We start from the raw sequence: 22170 nt of genomic DNA, 5'->3' as shown, positions 1-22170 counted from the left end.
TTAGGAACTTACGTTCTTATTTGTGGAAATGTAAATGTGTCAACCATTACAAACATGATTCTCTGTCCTCAGAAAATAAACACCAAAGAAGATGGTAAAAATCATCAAATGAAGGTGGAATTTGCTTGGTATGGAACTACAAGTAACCGAGATAAAAGTGGAGCTTATCTCTTCTTACCAGATGGAGAAGCCAAGGTAAATCTTCCATTTGCAAAGAGATTCTAATCTTGAAGTAACTTGAAGCATTTTGCAAATTCAGATTCTAAGAGCTAGTTTTCCCCAACACTGGAATACAGTTTTGTGGCTAGAAATATCTGTTATTAAAAAAATTAGTAGAACTTTATATTTCATAACTTACATATTTTAGTAAAAAATGTGGCATTAGAAGTGTAAAAACATACAGAATATTTATGATTCACCAAAAAAACTTAAGTAGATGCTACTCTTGCAAGAAATCCAATGATACGTGGCTATTCATTGTCAGTAAAACAAGTTCACTTTCACTTTGTGTGGTGAAAATGTATACCGACTTATTTCTTTATTGCTTTGTTTTTCCAATTCTTAAGATTCTAGGAGGTTCCAGTTCAGAGTGTAGTACTTTCAAAGCTGTTAATAGCATATTTAGAAAAAGATAGTAATTGGAGATACTGAGTCCAATTTGGTGAATGTAAAGATGGGTAGCAAGCAACTGTTCTGTTTTAGTTGTCTAGGGTCATCAGTTTTCTTAGCTGTGTAATTATTGGAGGGCAACAGCATATCCTGTTAGTTTTCAAATTGGAAATTCAGAAATGACAGTGTTCTTACACTGACATACCATACAAAACCCGCTGTACTGTTTTGGGAACTGGAAAGGTGATATTACAGAAGGCGAATGATAGAATTATAAAAACTTACAAGAAGATATCTAGTTTGCAGCATGTTTCTTCTGCCCACTTTCTCCAGGGAAGACTTCAGTTGCATGCATATGGCATACTGGGAGTTCTGTGTTTACCACTTTTGGAAAAAAACAGGGGTATACATTCTGGGTTTTGGGTTCTTTTTTCTGTAAATCAGTCTGAAAGTGAAAAAAACCACTTCTCTTTCTTTCTAGCAGTCTCTTCTAGAAGTACACATCTTCAGGTCTATGAGTTGGCAGTTTTAAATCGTGTAGTATATTTAACCTGCAAATTGTTTGCATCAATTATGTCCAATAGGGTTTACTTATTCTTTATTTTTGAGATTTTTAATTATTTGCTTTATAAAAATCATCTAGACAGATCTGGATAGCAAAGTGTTGTGGTTTGAAGAGAAAGTCTGTCACATGCCTGCAAGCACAATTAGTTAGGTACATACTGAACTTATATAAAAAATTCTACTTCATGAGTATACCATATAGCTCATTTGGCTTGCATTTTCATAGAATCATAGAATAACCAGGTTGGAAGAGACCCACCGGATCATCGAGTCCAACCATTCCTAACAAACACTAAACCATGCCCCTTAGCACCTCATCCACCTGTGCCTTAAACACCTCCAGGGAAGGTGAATCAACCACCTCCCTGGGCAGCCTGTTCCAGTGCCCAATGACCCTTTCTGTGAAGAATTTTTTATTTTAACATTTTAATAATGTTAAGTAGATTGTCCTACTGGGAATATCAGTGTAATTTTATAGTGGTTTCTAAACAGTTTGAATGAATGATTTCTGTGTTAAAAGAAATCCCATCTGTTCAGAGTTCTCAGCGTGAGATGAATTGACTAACACTTTCCAAGTCCTTGTGTGGAGTGATGGTAGGATAGATTATAGGCAGTTTTCTTGATTTAGGGCTAGGCATTTCTTTTTCCTATTGTCTTCACACTGTTACTGTGAAATTTGCAAAGAATAACTGCATCTAATCTTGGGTGGTTTTCCTCTGGTATGAACACAGTTGTGTGTTTCTTTGCTTTGGTAACTGGTTGTTTTGTTACCTGTTAAGTATTTTGGTTCTTTTTGGTTCTGCAATACTAATTTTTTTTTCTTCATCTACTTTAATTGTCTGTCTCAATATAGTACTTACATACCGTTTTGAGTCTTGGGTTCTTCTGCCAGTTTAGTTTTGGAAACCTGGTACTGTAACATGCTATGTTTATAGTCCGTATCTTAAAACCTTGTCGGTTTAGGACACTTGACACATGCAGTGCAGCTCTGGTTATCAGTAAGCTATTAGGAGTAGATAACATGTTTTCTGAAGATGTTAGTCTGTGTAGTAAAATGTACACGGATCTGAAACTTTCAAGAGATTCCTTGAATTAACCATCTTTATAGCTGTCCTAAAACCAGCCTGGAGTACTGCAAAGAGTGCATTCTTGCTAGGAAGTGATAACTCTCTAGCACTAGCACCTGGTTTAATTACAGTGATTTACACAATATTGAATAGAAGGTACACTGAACACCAGTAACTTTTTGTTACTGCTCTGGAAAGAGTAGCTGGACTTCAGGCTCTACAAGCATGGTGCAGCAAGACAACCCCCAGTAAACATGGTTTCTCAGGTTGTGGTGTAAGGTCTTAGTCATGGATGATTCTGCCACTCTTGTCTCTGAAGTGTGAAAGTAGTTCATCAGCAGCCTCAGGTCAGTACAGCAGTGTGAAATGCAGGACAATGACACAGAGCAAAGGCTCCATACTGGAGCTGTAGATATAAGGCAGTGCTCTGACTATGTCTTTTTATTTTCTGCAAGACAGAACGAAAGCAAGATACCATGGGAAAAGACAAGCAGTATCTTAATGTTTTTAAAACATCAGTGCTCGTTAAATAATTGGCTGTGTTATCAGGGTTTGAAAGGAAGGGATTTCCTTTGGACCTTAGAACAAATATTAACAAAAGCATGCTGCTTGTAAAGGGAAGACGTGTTTGAATCTTTTGTGATTTTGTGAAGGGTGGCCAACTCCATAAATCTTTTAGACCTGGGGGAAAAAAAATATTCAATAAACTTTGAAACAGTTACATATCTATATTTTCTTCTGTGTATTCATGACAAGTCAATGTGGGATGCCCTATTTACTAGCAAGGTTTGGTATAAATAGGGAATAGAACAAAGCAGTTTTTTGCAAAGAGTCAGATGCTATGTGTTTGTGTGATCAATGTGGATAGTTCATTTTCTTTTTCTACAAATCAATTTTTTAGAATCAAAGTGGACTTCTTTTGATAGACCCAGACAGGGAAATTGTTATTCTCCCTCAGGCAGCTGTGTCTATGAACGCTTATGTGTACTGGTTGCTGTAGGTACTTAGTACTAACAAAATATATAAGAAAAGAAATGTCATTTTTTTACCCTGCAGGATCTCTAGTGCTAGAGCACTTTTCCCATTTTTTTCTTTACACACTGTCTCCATGGTAGCTTTTCTTTAATGATAATGATCTCTGACCTGTATAGCTGCAGCTGCTGCTACTGGCTTGAAGAAACTTTTCATGACAGGTCTGGTTTTAATCTGTCAGGATTATGTCCTGGCTCTGCTTCTCAGAGAAGAACATGTATCCGAGTTATCTAAATGCTTGGCCTTTAAGCCTAAGGTAAAGATAATGGTATCTTTCCACATTTTTATAAGTGAGATTGGGATATTCTACTGCCCAGAGAGAGAAAGTATGAGAGAGAGAGAGAGACTATACATTTAGAGTATGTTGCTGTGTTCATCTTCAGATCTTCTCTTTCAGAAGGGCAGAAGATCCTTATTGAAGCATAGTATTCTTACTGTTAATGCTTCCCCTGTATATGCATGCCTGATAACAGGAATAGACAAGTACAGAAGTATCATTACCTGGAGGATGCTCACAATACTCAAGAACCATCTGCCTTTGACGTGTCCATGCTTTCCTTGGTGCTTTGTATTTTCATTAAGTATTGTATCTGTCATTTAAAAATCTGCCCTCCATATTGATGGGATTGTTTTGGACTGGTATTAAAATGACAATCATCTCTCTTCTACCATGTAATTCTTAAAGCAGAATTCTTGAGCTTATAGTACTTAGACCCCATCTCCCCCTCAAAGCCCAGTATAATCTCAAACCCTGCTAAATGAAAGGAAATCTGCTATTGAAAAGCAGCTTTTCTTGAAGGCTTTGTCTTCAGTTATTTTTTTAGATCTCAAGCATATCAACAGCAGTTTGGTCTTTTCTGGAAAACTTTCCTCTCTGCATAGTTTATATGACTTACACACTAACAGCATTCTGTACTGCCAGAAATTTCTAAGCCACACGAAGATGGTTAGTAGTGCTTCACTTGACTACAAGTAGAGAGAGGCTTATTGCCCATGCTTTATGCCTTCAGGCAGCAATATGCCATGCCAGCTTCTGTGCAAGCCAGTAAACCTTTAAGTAAAAGTATCTCTCCAGTTATCTTCACCCCCTGGGCCCTTTGGCACCAAATTTGGTGGCAGGTATTTTAAGATGTCCTAGGTGACCTGTGGGATAGTATTTTGCTCCAGGTATTCACCCTAAAAAATTCTGGCTTGCTTTCCCCCCCCCCTTTCAAGGGGAGGTTGTCATATTTCTCTTGAATATGAGTACTGAAAAATGGGGTTTGGACCCTTTGACCCATAGTTCTGGTATCCTGTTTCTGAAAATGCTGCTTTCCAGGCTCTAGAAAACCTACAGTAGCAGGCTGCTGAATCTTGTACAATGGAACTCAATCCAGTGGAGCTGAAGGGAACAGAGCTTACAATGACTATTCATTTTAACTGTCTAGAAAGTGGAGTCTTGAGACTACCACTGGATATGAGACCCAAATATTTTTATTCCTAATTTGATGTCTGCGTAATCATAGAATTCTTCATGCTGGATCCAAGCTTCCACTTAAAACACAGCAAATACTAAATTAACACTAGGGCTTTATCCATTCAGTTTTACAGATAGCTCTATCATATTTATTCCTTTGACTTAGAAAGGGAATTGGTTTGTGTCTAAGTAGTAAGAGGCCTATTTCTGCATCTTAGTCAGGCATTTACATCAAAAGTGTCTTTATATTTCAGATCCAGGACCAGGATAATTTCACAGGATTCTGTCTACCTCACCAAGGATCTTTCCAATGATGCTAGAATAATTGCACATTCGTTGTCACTAAATATGAATTAAGAGGTTTCCTGGCTCTCAGTATCATATTTTTCTTCATTTTTCCTGTCTGCCCAACAGCCAAGAAGCAAAAGGCATTCTTGAGGATTTACGTATACATCGTATCTCCACTCACTGTGCCAGAAAGAACTTGTCTAACACCCCAAAACACATAATAGCATGTGCTTTTGTAACTCTCTTTCCTCATTTGAACCTTTCCCTACACTGTATTTGAATTAGAACCTTGGAAACTGGTTTTGATACATTTCTCTCAATATGTGTTCTAGTGGAATCACAAATTATGGTTTTAAAAAACTTATGAGTTTCCGACATGCAAAATGACATTTAAATCCTTGTCTTTCCTATCACTTCATCTTTTCATATAGTTCTGAATGGTAAGTATGGCTGCTTTTGTCTTCACATGGGGAGCTGATCTGGCTACATGTGCAGCTTGTATGTGGCGGTATCGCAGGATCTTGAGAGCTGTTAAATGCATCTGGTTTTAGCTTTCTACTTGTATGGAACAACATATTTTGATTCTTGTCAGTGTCATGATTATCTTTTATACTAACAAGCTTGATGGAACAGAGTTCCTCCATGTATTTTTTTTCTTACTTTTTATTTTAAAACAAATCCTTCAGGTAATTTTTTTTTTGAAATAAGTACACAGCCTTTCATATTGCTTTGTAACTCTTCCAGCATCTCTCCATTTTGCTAGTTTCATCCTTGATAGCTCCAATGAGAGCCCTAGTGAGAAATATTCTTACAAACAACAGAAATAAGCCTGTAAGATAGGTATTACTTTGCTAACAGTATGTATTTAGCAGGCTGCAAATAGTATTCTTCTAGGTAGCAATTGGTGAGGGTATTTGCTTGGCCTGCAGACCTCAGGGTTCACAGTTCATTTTCTGAGAGTTCCTTCATCTGCTTTTTTGGTCCTTCACTGCTAACCTGACGATGTTCATGTTGGCCTGCCCTGTAGGTAGGATTTTGAAGGGTTTCATTATTCCATTGTTAGTAATCCACTTCATCTGTGGGATTCTAATCTACGCACGTACTTCTAGGAACATGTTGCCACAGGTTATGTGAGTTTGTATTCTCTATCTGTGTGTGATAGAGAAGTAAATAGATAGCAATCTCTTCTAACAGAAGAAAGGAGATTCAGCATACATTTAGCATGCCAACTGTTAGAAGTTCAGAAGACTCTTTAATCCTTTGGGCTTTTGTACCTATTAACTGGGTAAAACATTACTTTAAGATGATCAATAGAAAAATTCTTTTGTCTCTAAAGCAAACCACCTTACTGGAGTCTCAGCATCTATGATTTCCTCCACCAAACTCTTTTACATAGTATTGCTGTAGTTGATAGCTGCCCAGTTGCCTCTTGGAACTCTGGCAAAGCTTTTTTAAACAGTGTTCTGTGTGAAGCTTGAAGAATAAATATGTGAATAGAAAGCAGGTTTTTAGTCTTTGAAAGTCTGTTTAAGTTTCTTCTTGTATACAGTACTTGAAATCCTCTTTGTGTATATAGATAAAATTATATGCTCAAAGAAGAGTTGAACAATATATACCTGCATTTATTCTGTGACTTGTTTTGTCTCTGTGTGTAATCTTGATTTCCTCTCTTCCTCAAGATGCATTTGATCTTTGGATTCCTTGCTTGAGAAGAAACAGCATGCTCTGTCCTTCTTATGACATTGGTATATACAGGAGGAGGACAGCAAACTTTTAAGAGCTTTCTGCTTTGACTCCTCTGAATGACAAATTTTTCCAGTATTTTGTTGGGTTTTTCTGAGTGAAGTCTATTTATTGCTCTTACCCTGTATTAGTAGTTGCATGTGTTATATTTTCAGTTTTGACTTTGCACGTGCTTAGTATTTAACCCATTTTTATCTTTGTAGCCATTCATGTATTGCCATATTGTGTATACATCTCAGTTTGAGATCACTGGTTTTAAAAAGTCATCATGTGCTCTGCCAAAACAACTGTGATCAAACCAAAAAGGCAGGTAAAACAATCTGCCATAGATTATGGAACTGTAGTATTTTATTACTAGATAGCAGCTATAATTTTGCTAGCAAAAAAGCTCAGCCCAGGTGTTTGCAATATTAATATTAATATATTACTGTGTTTTTCTGTAGGCCTTGTCTATTAATCATTATAAAGTATTTGTGAGATATGTAATGAGTGTTATCCTAATTTAAGCTGAAGGAAAAGGCTCTTAAAAGAAGATGCTGAATTGCAGATTCAGACTAGTATTTTAATTCCCAGTTATTAGACTAGACTTAGGTATAGAACAGTCCAAAAAAATTTAAATACTAATATTTAGAAAATAATTTATTGACACTATTTTTATGCAGAACTTCCAAAATAATTATTCTAATTTTTTGTTTTCTTCTTGTAGCCTTATATCTTCACAGATCCACCTACTGTAAGAGTTGCTCATGGAAGGATTTTCTCAGAAGTTGTATGTTTTTTCCACCATGTGACACATACCATGCGACTGTATAAAGTCCAGGGTAAGAGTTGTGAAACTGTCTTTCTCAGCACTTATTTTTCTTTACTACAGTCTTGCATTCTACCTGTCTTTTTAATATTTAAATTCGCTTTTGAATTAGTGCAGAATTTGTCAGACCAATGTCTTCACTGAGTCCAGTGTAGTATGATCCCTTTCTGAGCATCGCGCTAGTCGTTAAGCTGGCATGTTTAAACTCAACAGATTTCTTGGAGATACCTGTCAATATTAGGAAATTTTATAGTATAAATTACCTGCAAGGACATCCTAAACTTTGCTAGTTCTTCTGAATGCTGTAAGGATCTGTGAACTACGGAAATGAGGAAAAAATGTGTAGAAAGATCTTTGAGATAATACAAAAATGTATTTTCTTTAATAGTTTCAAACTAGTACAGTAGTCATAGAATCACAGAATGGTTTGAGTTAGAAGGGACCTTAATGATAATCCAGTTGCAACCCCTCTGCCATAAGCAGGGACATGTCCCACCAGATCAGGCTGTTCAAGGCCTCATCCAGGCTGGCCTTGAACACTTCCAGGGATAAGGCATCCACAGCTTACGTGGGCAACCTGTTCCAGTGCCTCACCACCCTCATTGTGAAGAATTATGTCCAGTCTAAGTCTGCCCATCTCTAATTTAAAGCCATTCCCCCTAGTCCTATAATTACATGCCTTTGTAAAAAGTCCCTCCCCAGCTTTTTTGTACACCCCCTTCAGATACTGGAAGGTCGCTATAAGGTCTCCTCAGGACCCCCTCAGGTTATTATTAAAGATATTTAATTTTCAGTGTGAGGTGTAATAGACAGAAGACCTCACTGTTTGTCTGTCTGCATTTTCAGGTACTTAATCCTTCTTTTAATAAATAGGCATCTTTTCTCTGATAACAAAGGCTTGTGTCCTGGTTGTGGTCATATCAACATGCAGTTTCATAATTCACTGTTGTTAATGAGGATTCTTGCAATCTGGTTTCTTGCTTAGTAGAACCGTTACTGTTAAGAAGCTAGAAACTTCATTGTTTTCTGTGAATGGCACCAGCAGTATATGAGTCTAAGGGAGAAGGGAGTAGCTAGGTCTTGCTCCAGGGTATTATCTGCTGCTAAATACAACACTTAAAAGTTGTATCTTATTGATTCACTGGATCCCAAATTGTTTATTCTCATTAATTCCTTCTGGACTACTTCAGTGAAGGTTTCAGACTGGCTGTTCAATGGGTACTGAATTAAAGTACTGATGTATCATATGATATGTGGTTAGATATAATACAAAAGGAAAGCTAGCAGAGGAAAACTAGGCTGTGTTCTGGGAGTGTAGTCATTCTCATGTATGGAGAAATCACTTTGAAATTTGTGAGATTTGAAATACATCTTTTTCATCTAGGTTTAGAAGGCCACTCTCTTGAAGTTTCCAATATTGTGGATATTAGAGGAGAATATAATCGTGAGCTTGCAATGAGAATTTCATCTGACATAAACAGTCAAAATAGATTCTATACTGATCTTAATGGATATCAGGTAATTATTGTGTGTTAATTATAAAAGCCTTAGGTTTCATTTTTTGACTGTCTTAATGCTTCATGTTGTAAGAAGTTTGAGTTGTATTGATCAAAGTCTCGTATGAAACTCCGCTAATCATTTAAAAAGAACAAAGCTTTAAAGGTGTATCCATTATGAAATTTGATTTAGATCAGATGACATAACTGTTTTCTGTTAAGGGATTTGTTAAATATTCCTTTATATCCTTTTTAACTAAGAATTGTAATACAGCAAGATATGGCCAGCCACCATGTACTTGCTTGTATATCTGCATGCCGTCATTCCCCTCTGCTTTGTTTATTTAATTAGAGTCCTTTGGGTAGCAAAGTGCTAAGATGTAAGGTTTAGCAGCCTAGACCTACAGAACAACTGCTTACTGTTACAGTGGAGATAAGTGATGTATTTTTGTAGAGTAATAACTTGTTCTGTTGGTAGTGCATCTGATGAAATACAGTGTGATTATTTGCTTAACTTGGACTCTGCAGCACATTGAGAAGACTGAAAACTTTCTTTTCCTTACCTTCCTTCCTGGCTAGAAATAGTTTTTCAAATACATTGAAAATCATACCTGCTGAGTAAAACGCTACTGTTTTTCCAGTTAGTGTGTAGTACTGCATTTTGCTGGAGATAGTAAAGGAATATTTAAACATGGAAATAATTTTAATGCTACTACTCATTTGTCATGTGCCAGTCAAGAATTCCACTAGTACTTTAATAAGTTCCCATTATAAACCAACAATTCCTTTTCTGCTACCCTGAATCTATTCACTGCTTGCTTTCTAGAGGAGAAAAATTTTTTTCTCGTTCCATAAATCTGTTTATTCCTTTTTCTGTAGGTTCTTTTGATGAATCTTTCAGGTATTTTTAAATATTCTTTGATCTAAAAGTACATTGAATTTTTCATTTCTAAAGTGGTTATTCTAGCCACAAATCTCAAAAAAACCTAAGTAATGCAGTTGAGTGAATGCTTTGGTACTGGTTGTGGTTCTAAATCACGTGAGATAAAAGTCTGAAAAGGTCTTGGAAATTTAAATGCATCAAAAGAAGGTATTTTATTGAAGTTCATGTTCATGCTGCAGATCCAACCCAGACTGACATTGAGCAAATTGCCTCTTCAAGCGAATATCTATCCTATGACTACAATGGCTTATATCCAAGATGTCGGCGTTCGTTTGACTCTTCATTCAGCTCAGTCTCTAGGTGTTGCAAGTTTGAAAAATGGTAAGTATAAGATGATAGATGTTATAAAGGCCTATACTTCATGATTGTCTGAAATATTTCATTCTGTTATTACAATGCATACTAGAGTTTGTAGAAAGAAAATGGATTTCTCCAGCTCTTGACAAGTTTTAGAATAAGTTTATAAGGGAGGAGGTAGAGATTGTTCCCACATGAGATCCTGTCATCTTCAATGGAAGATTTGTCTAAACCAGAGATAAAGGAAAGAGATTATGAAAAAGACAAAATTAACAACAAATTGACCAAACCAGTTATTTTTCACCCAAGAATTTTGATGAAACAACACAACTGAGTGGTGCATTCTCTTTTGTACTGCTATTGTTGCAGAAAGCTTAAGGTTGATAATGTGATGCTGATCATAGTTTTTTGTTTCTTTGCTTCCTTTACGGTAGGCAGCAGTAGTCCTAAGGTATGAACAGCATAGGCTAACATCGCTGTCAAGGAAAACAGTATCACATTTTTTTAATAGTAGAATTGGTGAAATAAAGGATAAAATCTGAGTAAGTATCAACATACTACTTCTAAAGCAAAATCATACTTCACAAATTTAATGAAATACTTTGAAAGAGCTGCAGAATGTTGACAAGAAAAAAAATAATATTAGGGATTCTAAAAGGAATGCAGTCCCTCACAGCCAGAAAGGCTCTGATAAATGGCCTGAAGGAACTGGGCAAAGATAAGTTGTTCCGTCTATTCTGCTACAAGAATGAGGAGTAAGCAGTGGGCAATATAAGGTATTTAATTCATAATTTGAGATGTATAATTCCTTGCTGTAATATATCACAGGTTTAAATTTACACGGTTTTAAAAAAAACAATGGAGTGAATACTTAAAAGAAAAAAGCCCATCAGAAATGATGCCAAAACCTGCTTTGCAGGTTGTTTTGTTGTTTTTTTTTTTTAAAAACTGTTATATTAATGTTTATTCTGACAAAAGGTCAGTGCTGTACTACATCAATGACAGTATTTGCAAACCTAATTAATTTTAGGGCAAAGAGTTAACACAGGCATATAGACTAATAATAAAGCCATAGTAGAAAATATCAGCCTTTTGTTCCCAGACCGCCTGATAGAAGACCCTAACCACACTATTGCATGCCTCAATTGCTTGAAAACAAATTTCCTTTGGCCTGGTCATGTGAATGAATTTGACATAACCAAATATTTGTAAGCATCTGTTACATAGGCATTGGAGAATAAATTACTGTTACCTTTTAATAGTGTCTGTATTTATTCTTTAACAGTACTAGTCTCTGCATCACAGAACTATGCAATGTCTAAGTCCACAGAGACACCCCTCCTGCTCTCTGCCTTCAAGTTAGGGAATTTAAGGCTAGCATTGTTTGAGTTATTATAGTTAAGTGTTGTGCAGAAACTTGCTTTCGGCAAGCACTGCTTTCAACCTAGTCAGAGGACATTAGAGGGTTTATCCCTACACCAGTTAAATAAAAGAGCAAAATGTCTATCCCATATCTGGTCATAGCTTTAATTTCTTAACTGTGTCACTCTGGAAAACTCTGTTATGTCACTCAAGGTTAAGAGACAGTTAGCAACATTGAATATTTATTCTACGCCCACTAAAAAAGGAGAATGTATTTCACTTGTTATAGAATCATAGAATCGCCAGGTTGGAAAAGATGTCTTGGATCATCAAGTCCAGCCATTCCTATCAACCGCTAAACCGTGTTGCCTGAGCACCTTGTCTACCTTTCTTTTAAATACCTCCAGGAATGGTGACTCAACCACCTCCCTGGGCGGCCTGTTCCAGTGCCTGATCACCCTTTCTGTGAAAATTTTTTTTCTGTTTTTCAGTCCGAACCTCCCCTGGTGCAGCTTGAGGCCATTCCCCCTTATCCTGCCCCCTGTCCATTGGGAGAAGAGGCCAGCTCCCTCCTCTCCACAACTTCCTTTCAGGTAGTTGTCTAGAGCAATGAGGTCTCCACTCAGCCTCCTCTTCTCCAGGCTAAAGAACCCCAGCTCCCTCAGTCACTTTTCATAAGACTTGTTCTCCAGCCCCCTCACCAGCTTCATTGCTCATCTCTGGACTCGCTCCAGAGCCTGGGCATCCTTCTTGTGGTGAGGGGTCCAGAACTGAACACAGTATTCAAGGAGTGGTCTCATCAGTGCCGAGTACAGAAGGAGAATAACCTCCCTGGACCTGCTGGCCACACCGTTTCTGATACAAACCAAGATGTCATTGGCCTTCTTGGCCACCTGGGCACACTGCTGGCTCATATTCAGTCGGCTGTCAACCAACACCCCCAGGTCCCTCTCCTCCAGGCAGCTTTCTAGCCAGACTTCTCCTAGTCTGTAGCACTGCACAGGGTTGTTGTGCCCCAAGTGCAGGACCCGGCTTTTGGCCTTGTTAAACCTCATGCCATTGGACTCAGCAAACCAGCCAGTTCAGATCCTTTTGAAGAGCCTCCCTACCCTCCAGCAGACCAACACTTCCTCCCAGTTTAGTGTCGTCTGCAAATTTACTAAGGGTGTACTCAATGTATTTATCCAGGTCAATGATAAAGACATAGAGCAGGGCTGGACCCAGCTCTGAGCCCTGGGGAACACCAGTTGTGACCCGCCTCCAGCTGGAGTTAACTCCATTTGCCACCACTTTCTGGGCCCGGCCATCCAACCAATTTTCCACTCAGGAGAGTGTGCACCTGTCCAGGCCAGAGGCTGACAGTTTCCTAAGCAGAATGCTGTGAGAAACTGTGTCAAAGGCTTTACTGAAGTCCAAGAAGACTACAGCCACAGCCCTTCCCTCATCTAGTAGGTGGGTCACTTTGTCATAGAAGGCGATCAGGCTAGTTTGGCAAGACCTGCCTTTCATGAATCTCTGTTGACTGGACCTGATCACCCAGTTCTCTTGCATGTGCTGTGTCACTCAAGATCACCTGTTCCATAACCTTCCCCAGCCCTGAGGTCGGACTGGCAGGTCTAGTTTCCAGGATCCTCCCTGCTACCCTTCTTGTAGATGGGCACAACATCAGCCAGCCTCCAGTCCAGTGGAACTTCCCCAGTCAGCCAGGATTGCTGGTAGAAAGGGGTTTTCGAAGCATGTCCACCAGCTCCGTCAATACTCTTGGGTGGATCCTATCCGGACCCATGGAGTTGGACTTACCATTCAGTAATATTTCATGAAATCACTGTGTTTACTACCTTTGTCCTGAGGGCATGTTGGACTCCTTTTAAGAGACAACAGACATGAAGATGAAGGTTCTGTGGCTACTAGAAGTCCTATGTTCATAACATCTCTTTGGGAGGCCCTTCATGATCTCAGATAGATCCTGGAAGAAAATTTAGAACCATTTTATAGTTCAGGCAAGCACCTTCAGTAGTTGTGTATCTGTGTGTCTGACTGTGTCTCAAGTCATTAACCACCATTTATATTATCAGCTGATTATTTCTCACTTTCCATTCTTGGATATTTGCTGGGGAAAAAAACTGGCCAGATGGCTGGGTCCAAGGAGCTGTGGTGAATGGAGTTAAAAGCCAGTTGGTAGCCAGTCACAAGTTGAGTTCCCCAGTGCTCAGTGTTAGGGCCAATTCTGTTTAAAATCTGAATCAATGATCTGGATGTGGCGATCGAGTGCACCCTCCATAACTTTCTATACACCAAGTTAGGCAGGTGTGTTGATGTGCTTGAGGGAAGGAAAATACCACAGGGGGATCTGGACAGGCTGGATTGATATGCCAAAGCCAGTTGTAAAAGATTTGACAAAGCCAAGTGTTGGCTTTGCACCTGCACCTGGGTCATAACAACCCTATGCAAGGCTACTGACTTGGGTATGAGTGGCTGGAAAGCTGCCCAGCAAGGAAGGACCTGGGGGGTGTTGGTTGACAGCCAGAAGAGTGCCGAGCCAGCAGTGTACTCAAGTGGCCCAGGAGGCCAGTGACATCCTGGCCTATATAAGAAATGGTGTGGCCAGCAGGAATAGGGAATTAATTGTCCCCTTGTACTCGATGCTGGTGAGGCCACACCTCAAATGGTGTGTTGGGTTTTGGGCTTCTCACTACAAGGAAGACATTGAGGTGCTGAAGTTTGTACAAAGAAGGGCAGTAAAGCTGGCAGTGAGACTAGAGAGCAAGTCTTACAGGGAGCAGCTGAGGGAACGGGCATTGTTCTACAGAAGAGAAGGCTGAGGGGAGACCTTATTGATTTCTACAACTGCCTGAAAGAAGGTTGTAGTGAGGTGAGTGGCTGTCTCTACTCCCAGGTAAGAAAGGACAGGATGAAGAAATGGTCTCAAGTTGTGCTGGGGAAGGTTTAGGCTAATATTAAGAAATATTACTTCAGTAAAAGGGTTATTAAGCATTGGAACAGGCTACCAAGAGAAGTGGTTGAATCACCATCCCTAGAGGTATTCACAAGACCTGCAGACCTGTCACTTAGGGACATGGTTTAGTGACAGAGCTGATCATATTCGGCTTACAGGTAGCCATGATGATCTTAAAGGTCTTTTCCAGCTGAAATGGTTCTATGATTCTATGATATGAGACAGAGTCTTTACTGTGGAGTAGTTAGTTAATTCTCATGCTGTTCGATGATCTCAGCAGTATGGAACAAGATTGCTCACTGTATTGTCATCAGTCTTCAGCATCAGCATCTGAGAGACTTAGCAAACACAGTGAAGTACACAGCCAAAGCTTTATTCCTGCATTCCATCTGTCTTCCCATTTGTGGGATTGGATACATGATCATTTTTTAATGTTCGATGCTGATCACTCTCCATCTTGTAAGTTCCATGCAGTTCTGCTCTAATTTACTACTCAATGGATTATCCTCCATGCCCCAGGGAAGAGCTTCAGGTACATGGCATGCACCACTGTCATTCAGAGGTGGACTGGGTAATAAAGAAGGTAACAGGGATCACTTGTGTCCTGAAGCCTCATGCAATACATGTGTTTAGTTGGCTAACAACTCCAGATCTTTCTCTGCCAGGCAGCTTTCCAGCCACTCTTCCGCCAAGCCTGTAGGACTGCATGGGGTTTTTGTGTCCCTTAATTGAGGGAAGGGAAGAAAAAGTACTTAGGAAAATTGTGTAAGTTTTAGAACCATGAAGAGGTATAAAAGAGACTGCCTTACTAAGCAGCCTTTTCTAGTAGCTCAAATTGTGCATTCCTTATTTAGGAAACAAGTACTTAAATCTTCTAGTTTTATTTAGGATATAAGTACTCTTCTTTGAAGATTTAGTGTGCAAAAACTGTAACAGCCTTAATTACATGCCCTGAAGTGGTTTTCTTCTGGAGATATAAACTTGAAAAGATACAAAGATATGAACTTTGTCTTCCAAAATGTCTACTTATGATTTAATATCTTGAAGAACTATTCAGAATTGGCAGCACTACACTTCCATATAAACTCAGAACTTTATATTCAGTGTTCATTGAGTGCAAAGTTCTTTCCTACTCCCATAAGTGAAAATACCCTTGCAGGGAATGATTGTAAGGATAAAATATTTTCAGAGGTGCACTCTTTTTATAGAGTATAAGATGAATACAGTTTCTTTACAGAAGGTTTCTCCGTACAGTTGCAGCTACTTGGGGAGTTTCTCGTCTTTTATGCTTCATGCACCAAGTTTTCTTGTTACAAATAATTGTTAACAATAATAACTTTTCATGCTAAACTTCTGTTTAGACTCTTATGTTAAAGATTTGTAGGACTTTGTGCTGAAAGGCTTGTGAAAAGTTTTTGGGAAGTTATACAGCCAAAGCCCAAAGGTATTGACTGTCTTCATAATCAGTCCTAATTATTGATTTACTGTTACTTTTTCACATGTAGGAGAAAAAATGTGATTCTTTATTGTTTCTATTTCAAGCTATTTTTCTTGTGTTCAATAGAAACATTGGATGTTCTTGTTATCAGTATAATCTTTGTATTCATCTTATAGGTCAGTTGGAAGTGATCATGGATCGTCGACTTATGCAGGATGACAACCGTGGCCTTGGTCAAGGTGTCCAAGATAATAAGATTACAGCTAATATTTTCCGACTTCTACTGGAAAGAAGACATGGAACAGATGTGGTAGGATTCACTGTCTGGATTTTTCTGGCTAATTGGTAGATAAATATTTATTTCTGTTACAGCAGTAATGAACTCAATCAGAAGTTGTTCCATGAGCAGTAGAAGTAAGGAAACAGCTTCCAGTGGAGTTTTGTCAGCTTGCTTGGTTGTTCTCATGATGGAAGGCTTCATCTTTCACTATTCCTCACACAAATACTGGCAGTATCTGCTTTCTCACATTTCAACACAGAAATGGCGTGCTGCTGTATAAGTCTCTTCTGTTTTCTGTTTTCATTTATTTATTTAAATTGAGGAAGCTTTTAAAAAATGCTAATTAGTAATACCTCTGCTTCTCAACAAAACTGAATCTAGGCAAATTATTTTGGATAAACTGGTGGAAATAGAAAACATCTTAAAAATTTAGATTTAGGTCAAAATAGTTCGATACCAGGCCTATAAACATTCTCACTTGATCATGATCCTGGGAATCCTGAGACCATTTTTTTGTTGTAAGTCTTTATTTTACTTGTGCAAATCATCTCCATTTGTCTTTTTCTGTATTAAGCTTTTGAATAACTGTTCAGTTTTCTTTTAGTTCTTTGCATTTGATCTCTTTGCTTTTTTCCTATCATTTCTGAAAATGACAAAATAAGAAGTAATCTTAATACTGAGGCAGTATAATCATAGTGACTGTACTGCGTTTTTTTAAAATCATCACATAGCTAAAGATGAGAGGTTGTATTCTAAGCTACTAACGAAGATGCAGATAAATTGAAATTAATTTTGGTTTATAATGGGTATCATTAACCACTATAAAAAGATGATAATATCAAGCCTAAAGCTAATTTCTACCACTTAATGATTGACAGTGTTTTCCTTATGTTGTGTGCATCATTATGATTTTCTGGTTCTTCATCCTGTATTACACAGGCAGCATATTAAGTGCATTTGTCAGTGTGGTGTACAAACACTTGAGCTAACTTCAAAGAAGTTATTTGAGTCCTACAGCAGACAAGCTTTGACAGCAGTGAGCATCGTAAGGGTTTATCTACCTTCTCAAGCAAAAACCTGCAGAGAGATCTATACTGCCACAGAAAACTTCTTTGGTGCCCAGGGTAATTGGTGTTGTATTAAGTTAGAATGTGAAGCTGTTAAGAATTATTGCACATGGAAATCTATGTTTACATTAACAAATAATTTGCAACAACAGGAGCAGATCAAATCAGTTAGTGCCATGATGCATCCATTGACACTGTGGGCAGCTTTGGTAATTTCCGTAGAGCCACAGAAGAACTCGGTAAAAGGTATCTCTGGAATCTTCTATTCCAGTCCCTGCTCAACGTAAATCTATTTATTTTTTTGTCAGAACAGACTTCTAAAAACTGTCCAAAGAATTAGTCATTCATTCCGTTACTTATCCATAACAGAGATCTGAAAGTTGAGAGCACAAGCATGTTTGGTGCGGACACGCATGGGAGCTTCTTGGTTACTTGTAAAAGAAAACTAGTCCATGTGCTCTGAGACTTTTCTGCAAACTAGCACACTGCCTGGTTAAGTGGGGTTGATCATAAGTTTAGTTTCAGAATGGCAATGCTGCTTCAAACCAAAACACTCCTTTGGAAAACAGTATGGAATTACCTCAGTTAGAACAAAGGCAGGCTAAACAACTCTTTGATTATCTGGTGAGTGAAAAGATCGCATGTGTCTTTGCATATGTTTATCTGTTTGGGATACCAGTCATACATCAGTTCAGTAGGATAATAATGTATTGCCCTTTTCTTATTGAAATCCTCTTCCTTTCCTCTGATTTTGAAAGATTCTATGCAAGTTGCTGAGAATTTTTGAAAGTAGAAATTGCAGTTACCTGCTAGAATCAAAAATCTTTGAAGTGTTTTGGGTACCTGTTGCTCCAGCTCCTTCCTTCTCCCTAACCCTTCCTGCTGAGATTATAATGGTTTTAAACAACTGCAGAGTCAAGCTTTAAGTGCAGTTGTTTCTTAACCACTCTTGAAAGGACTTGAAAAGCAGGGTGATCAAATCTATGGGGAAGTCGGCATGGTCCAAGAGTGCTGTTGGCCCACCTGATACTGTGCGTACAATCCCCACCAGCCAAGTAGTATGTTTTAAGGAAATACTACCTTTCTGGTGTTACATCAGGAATTCCCTTTTGCTATAGTAGGAGTGTTCTGGCATTTTTTTTCTTCTAAATGTATGTGAATATTGGTAATATTTTTTGATTCATGTAATTGTTTTATGTGTGTTAACATAGAGAAGGTTAGTAGTCCACTTTCTTTCTGCTTTTTTCAATGTATATTTTTTAGTGCATTGTTACTCAGAAGGTAGTTGTTATAATAGTTTAAAAAAAGACCTGTTAAAAAATTATGAAGAAATTATATGCACGTTTTGTATGTATTCAGCTGTAGTGTGACTCATATGCTGACCGTCATTTTGTTGTCAAGCCGTAGTTTGGTATTGACTTGAGAAATCATGGAAGCTACAGAAGGTGAGAGTTCTGATCTCTTGGTATCTTTGTCAGTACAAGCTTTTCCTAAAGTGTATTGCAGAATATTTAGTTTTGTCTTTTCTCAAGAATAGTTTCAGAACAGGAGGTTGGTTTGTTTTGCTGAAGCTTGTTAGTTTATTTTTGCTCCCTAAGCTCTGCACAAACTTTCTTCTTCATATCCCTACTTCATACTTGGCTTTAACTTGTTTGACTTATCTAACTGGATTTATAGCCAAGTCTCAAGCAGCTAGCTGGGATTCAGTGCCTCGAATAGTGGCTATGTTTTTGAGGAATTCGGTGATACAGACAGTTAATAGAAACACAAATATGTGGCAGTGAGATAATCAAACTCCTTTTCTTCCACCAAATACAACTACTTTTTTTCTTATCGAATATCTGTCAGTATCTGCTTTCTCAGAAAATATATACTTCATGATATAGCCATTCTATCTGATTCTTGAGTTGCATTTGTGATTGGCTTGTGCATATTTATAATGCATGTGTGCATCTTACGTAGTGGCTATGTACTGTGCATTACTGTGCTATGGGTAACCTTACTTTAACAAGTGTAATCAACTTGATAATTCAAGGCTGAAACTCAGCATTTGCCTGCCTACTATCATATGATAACCTCAGATATTCTAATATCATTTTTAGTTATCACTGCCATAGTGAACTCGTCATATATGTACAAAACCTTGAACTTTATAGTTTTAGTGTTTCATTGTGGCCTCAGAAGGCTAAAAACCAAAAAACATATCTCACTTTTGCTTTTGCGCAGAATACAATGCATCCTCCTTTGGACCTTGCCACATATATTTAGTAAGGGAGGTACATTTATTCCTTGTTTCATTTGAAGAGAGGTTCAGATATGTGTTTTTCACAGCTTTGCTTAAAACACTACATTTAAACGATTATTACTGCTTCTATTATATATACTATGTTTTTTATGCTGGATGTTTGCGACTGCTGCTCCAGAACAGCATTTCCATCTCTTACTGATCTACACAAACTAGCTGCTTTCAGATCAGCACTATCCTCATTTTTATGCCAGGGCATCTTACAGCTTAATTTATTTTGAATATTGTTGTTTCTTGACACTGTGACAGATATGTATTGCGTAAAGGTTCTACATGAAGACAGATTTGTCTCCAAGATCTATTCACATGATACTACCCAAAGCTCTTTGCAGGGAATGTTCTCACCCCACAACAGGGCAGTAGCCACTTGCAGCTGGCTCACAGTGAAGTAGGCAATATGGAAGACTGCCTTCCTCTGATTTCTGGACTCATCACAGAATCATTAGGTTGGAAAAGACCCACTGGATCATCGAGTCCAACCATTCCTAGCAGTCACTAAACCGTGCCCCTCAGCACCTCATCCACCTGTCTTTTAAACACCTCCAGGGAAGGTGACTCAACCACCTCCCTGGGCAGCCTCTGCCAGTGCCCAATGACCCTTTCTGTGAAAAATTTTTTCTGATGTCAAGCCTGAACCTCCCCTGGTGGAGCTTGAGGCAATTCCCTCTTGTCCTGTCCCCTGTCCATTGGGAGAAGAGACCAGCTCCCTCCTTTCCACAACCTCCTTTCAGGTAGCTATAGAGAGCAATGAGGTCTCCCTTCAGCCTCCTGTTCTCCAGGCTAAACAACCCCAGCTCTCTCAGCTGCTCCTCATTACCAGCTTATAGCTATGTCTCTTCCATGGTTTGGTTTTCGGGTTGTTTGAGTTTGGGTTTTATATATATATATATATATGTATGTCTACAGTAAATTATTTTCATTTGGTCATTTTTATTGATCTTCACTTGTGCATACCTGTCTGCTAGCTGTGTTTAGAAAAAAGGTACATATTTTACTTTAGTACGCATAGAGTTCAAGCTTAGTCTCTCCGTTTTTAGCCACTGTAAATCACCAAAGTGACAGGATAGACCAATGCAGACTTCCAATGCAAATAGCCTCTGTGGAGGACAAATATTAGGAGGTATCACTGTGTAGTTTCTGTCTTTATCATCAGTGGTGGTGACTTAGTTCCTCATCAAAGCAGAACTCCAGGTAATTTCTGATCACTTGTTTTGCCAGTATCGAGAACATGATAATCTTTTCCCTGTTAGCAGGAAACAAAATCTAGCACTGTGTCCTTTCTACAACTCTATCATGGGTTATTTAGGCATTAAGTCTCAGCTTCTTCCTCCTGCACCATTAATGAACAGAACAAACTCTATAAGAAGAATTACAAGAAAACAAATTAAATTGGTGGAAGAGGCTATAACAAAGATATAAAGTAATTTTATTTTTGAGAAAAGCATGTAATGCTGTTTGATTTTGTGTTCCCTTTCATCCAACTATACCAATGACTGTATGTTTATCAACCTCAGAGATTATGATGGTTGGCTTATGGCCATAGTGACTCATTACTTCCTTTGCCATCTGCACACTTCTGTAGGCCTGCAAGCAGCTGTTCTTTGAGTTATATGTTTATAGAACATAATTGCTATTGTGGCGTCTGATGGAAGATTAATTAAATTAAATGCATAGACCTGATAGTCACTGAAGGAACAATTGCTTAAAAAAACCCTAGAGAATTGTTATGGGATGTTTGGTGGAAGGGACATTGGAGGGGAAGGAGAAGGATTGAGGAGGAACAAATGGGAAAAATAGGGGCAAAGGGGGCATTAAATGATCTGATAAAGTCCCGTGCTTGACCATCACAGTATATCCTCTGTTCTTATTAAATCTGGTTTCTGTGTGAATGCACAACCTTTCCTGAATCTGAGTGAGCCATTAGCCCACTTCAGGTAATATTAGGGAGCAAGTAGAATAAAAGGTCTATGTGTCAGCTGTTTGAGAGAGAGAGACTGTGGGACTGAGGGACCAGTGCAACTGACTGCCAGTTGCTGTCAAAATCTGTGTTTCCTATGTGTCCATGTAAACTATAAGCTGACAGGTAGGGGCTAGAACCTGGAAGGATGGAAAGTCTGATCTGGTGAATGGATAAGAGGCCTAAGATCCAGGCATGGATATCAGGTGGACTTAAAATCTGCACTGGTTTTTGAGGGGTCAGTGGTTGTTGAGTGTACTTGTGAATCAAGAAAGTGAGGGTCTAGTGAACGTCATACCTGATCAGATGGAGTCAGGTTTGGATTGTCTGTTCTGCTCATGTTACCCAAGTGCCATGTGGGTTTTTGGGTGCTGACTGAGGTGCTGCTCTCTGGTCACTTGTATGGCTGGCCATATGTCTATGTGTGTATGATTGAGAGGTATTTAATAATGTTTTCTGTTTATGTTATGGAACTAGAGATCCTCTGAAGGGTCTTTCTACT

The 22170-nt window shown here is 38.5% G+C and overlaps 1 protein-coding gene across 1 annotated transcript in view; it reads left to right on the top strand.

Moving 5' to 3' along the window:
• MAN2A1 (mannosidase alpha class 2A member 1) overlaps positions 1-22170 on the top strand; it is a 108286-nt gene that overhangs the window by 73941 nt on the left and 12175 nt on the right. Inside the window, exons 15-19 of the mRNA XM_069879944.1 lie at positions 73-195; positions 7466-7580; positions 8952-9085; positions 10186-10327; positions 16236-16369. Coding sequence (XP_069736045.1) covers positions 73-195; positions 7466-7580; positions 8952-9085; positions 10186-10327; positions 16236-16369 — 648 coding nt within the window. The remainder of the gene's footprint in view (positions 1-72; positions 196-7465; positions 7581-8951; positions 9086-10185; positions 10328-16235; positions 16370-22170) is intronic.

Source organism: Phaenicophaeus curvirostris, chromosome Z (assembly GCF_032191515.1).
Source record: "Phaenicophaeus curvirostris isolate KB17595 chromosome Z, BPBGC_Pcur_1.0, whole genome shotgun sequence".
Taxonomy (NCBI): Eukaryota; Metazoa; Chordata; class Aves; order Cuculiformes; family Cuculidae; genus Phaenicophaeus; species Phaenicophaeus curvirostris.
This window is presented reverse-complemented; position numbering and strand designations above follow the sequence as displayed.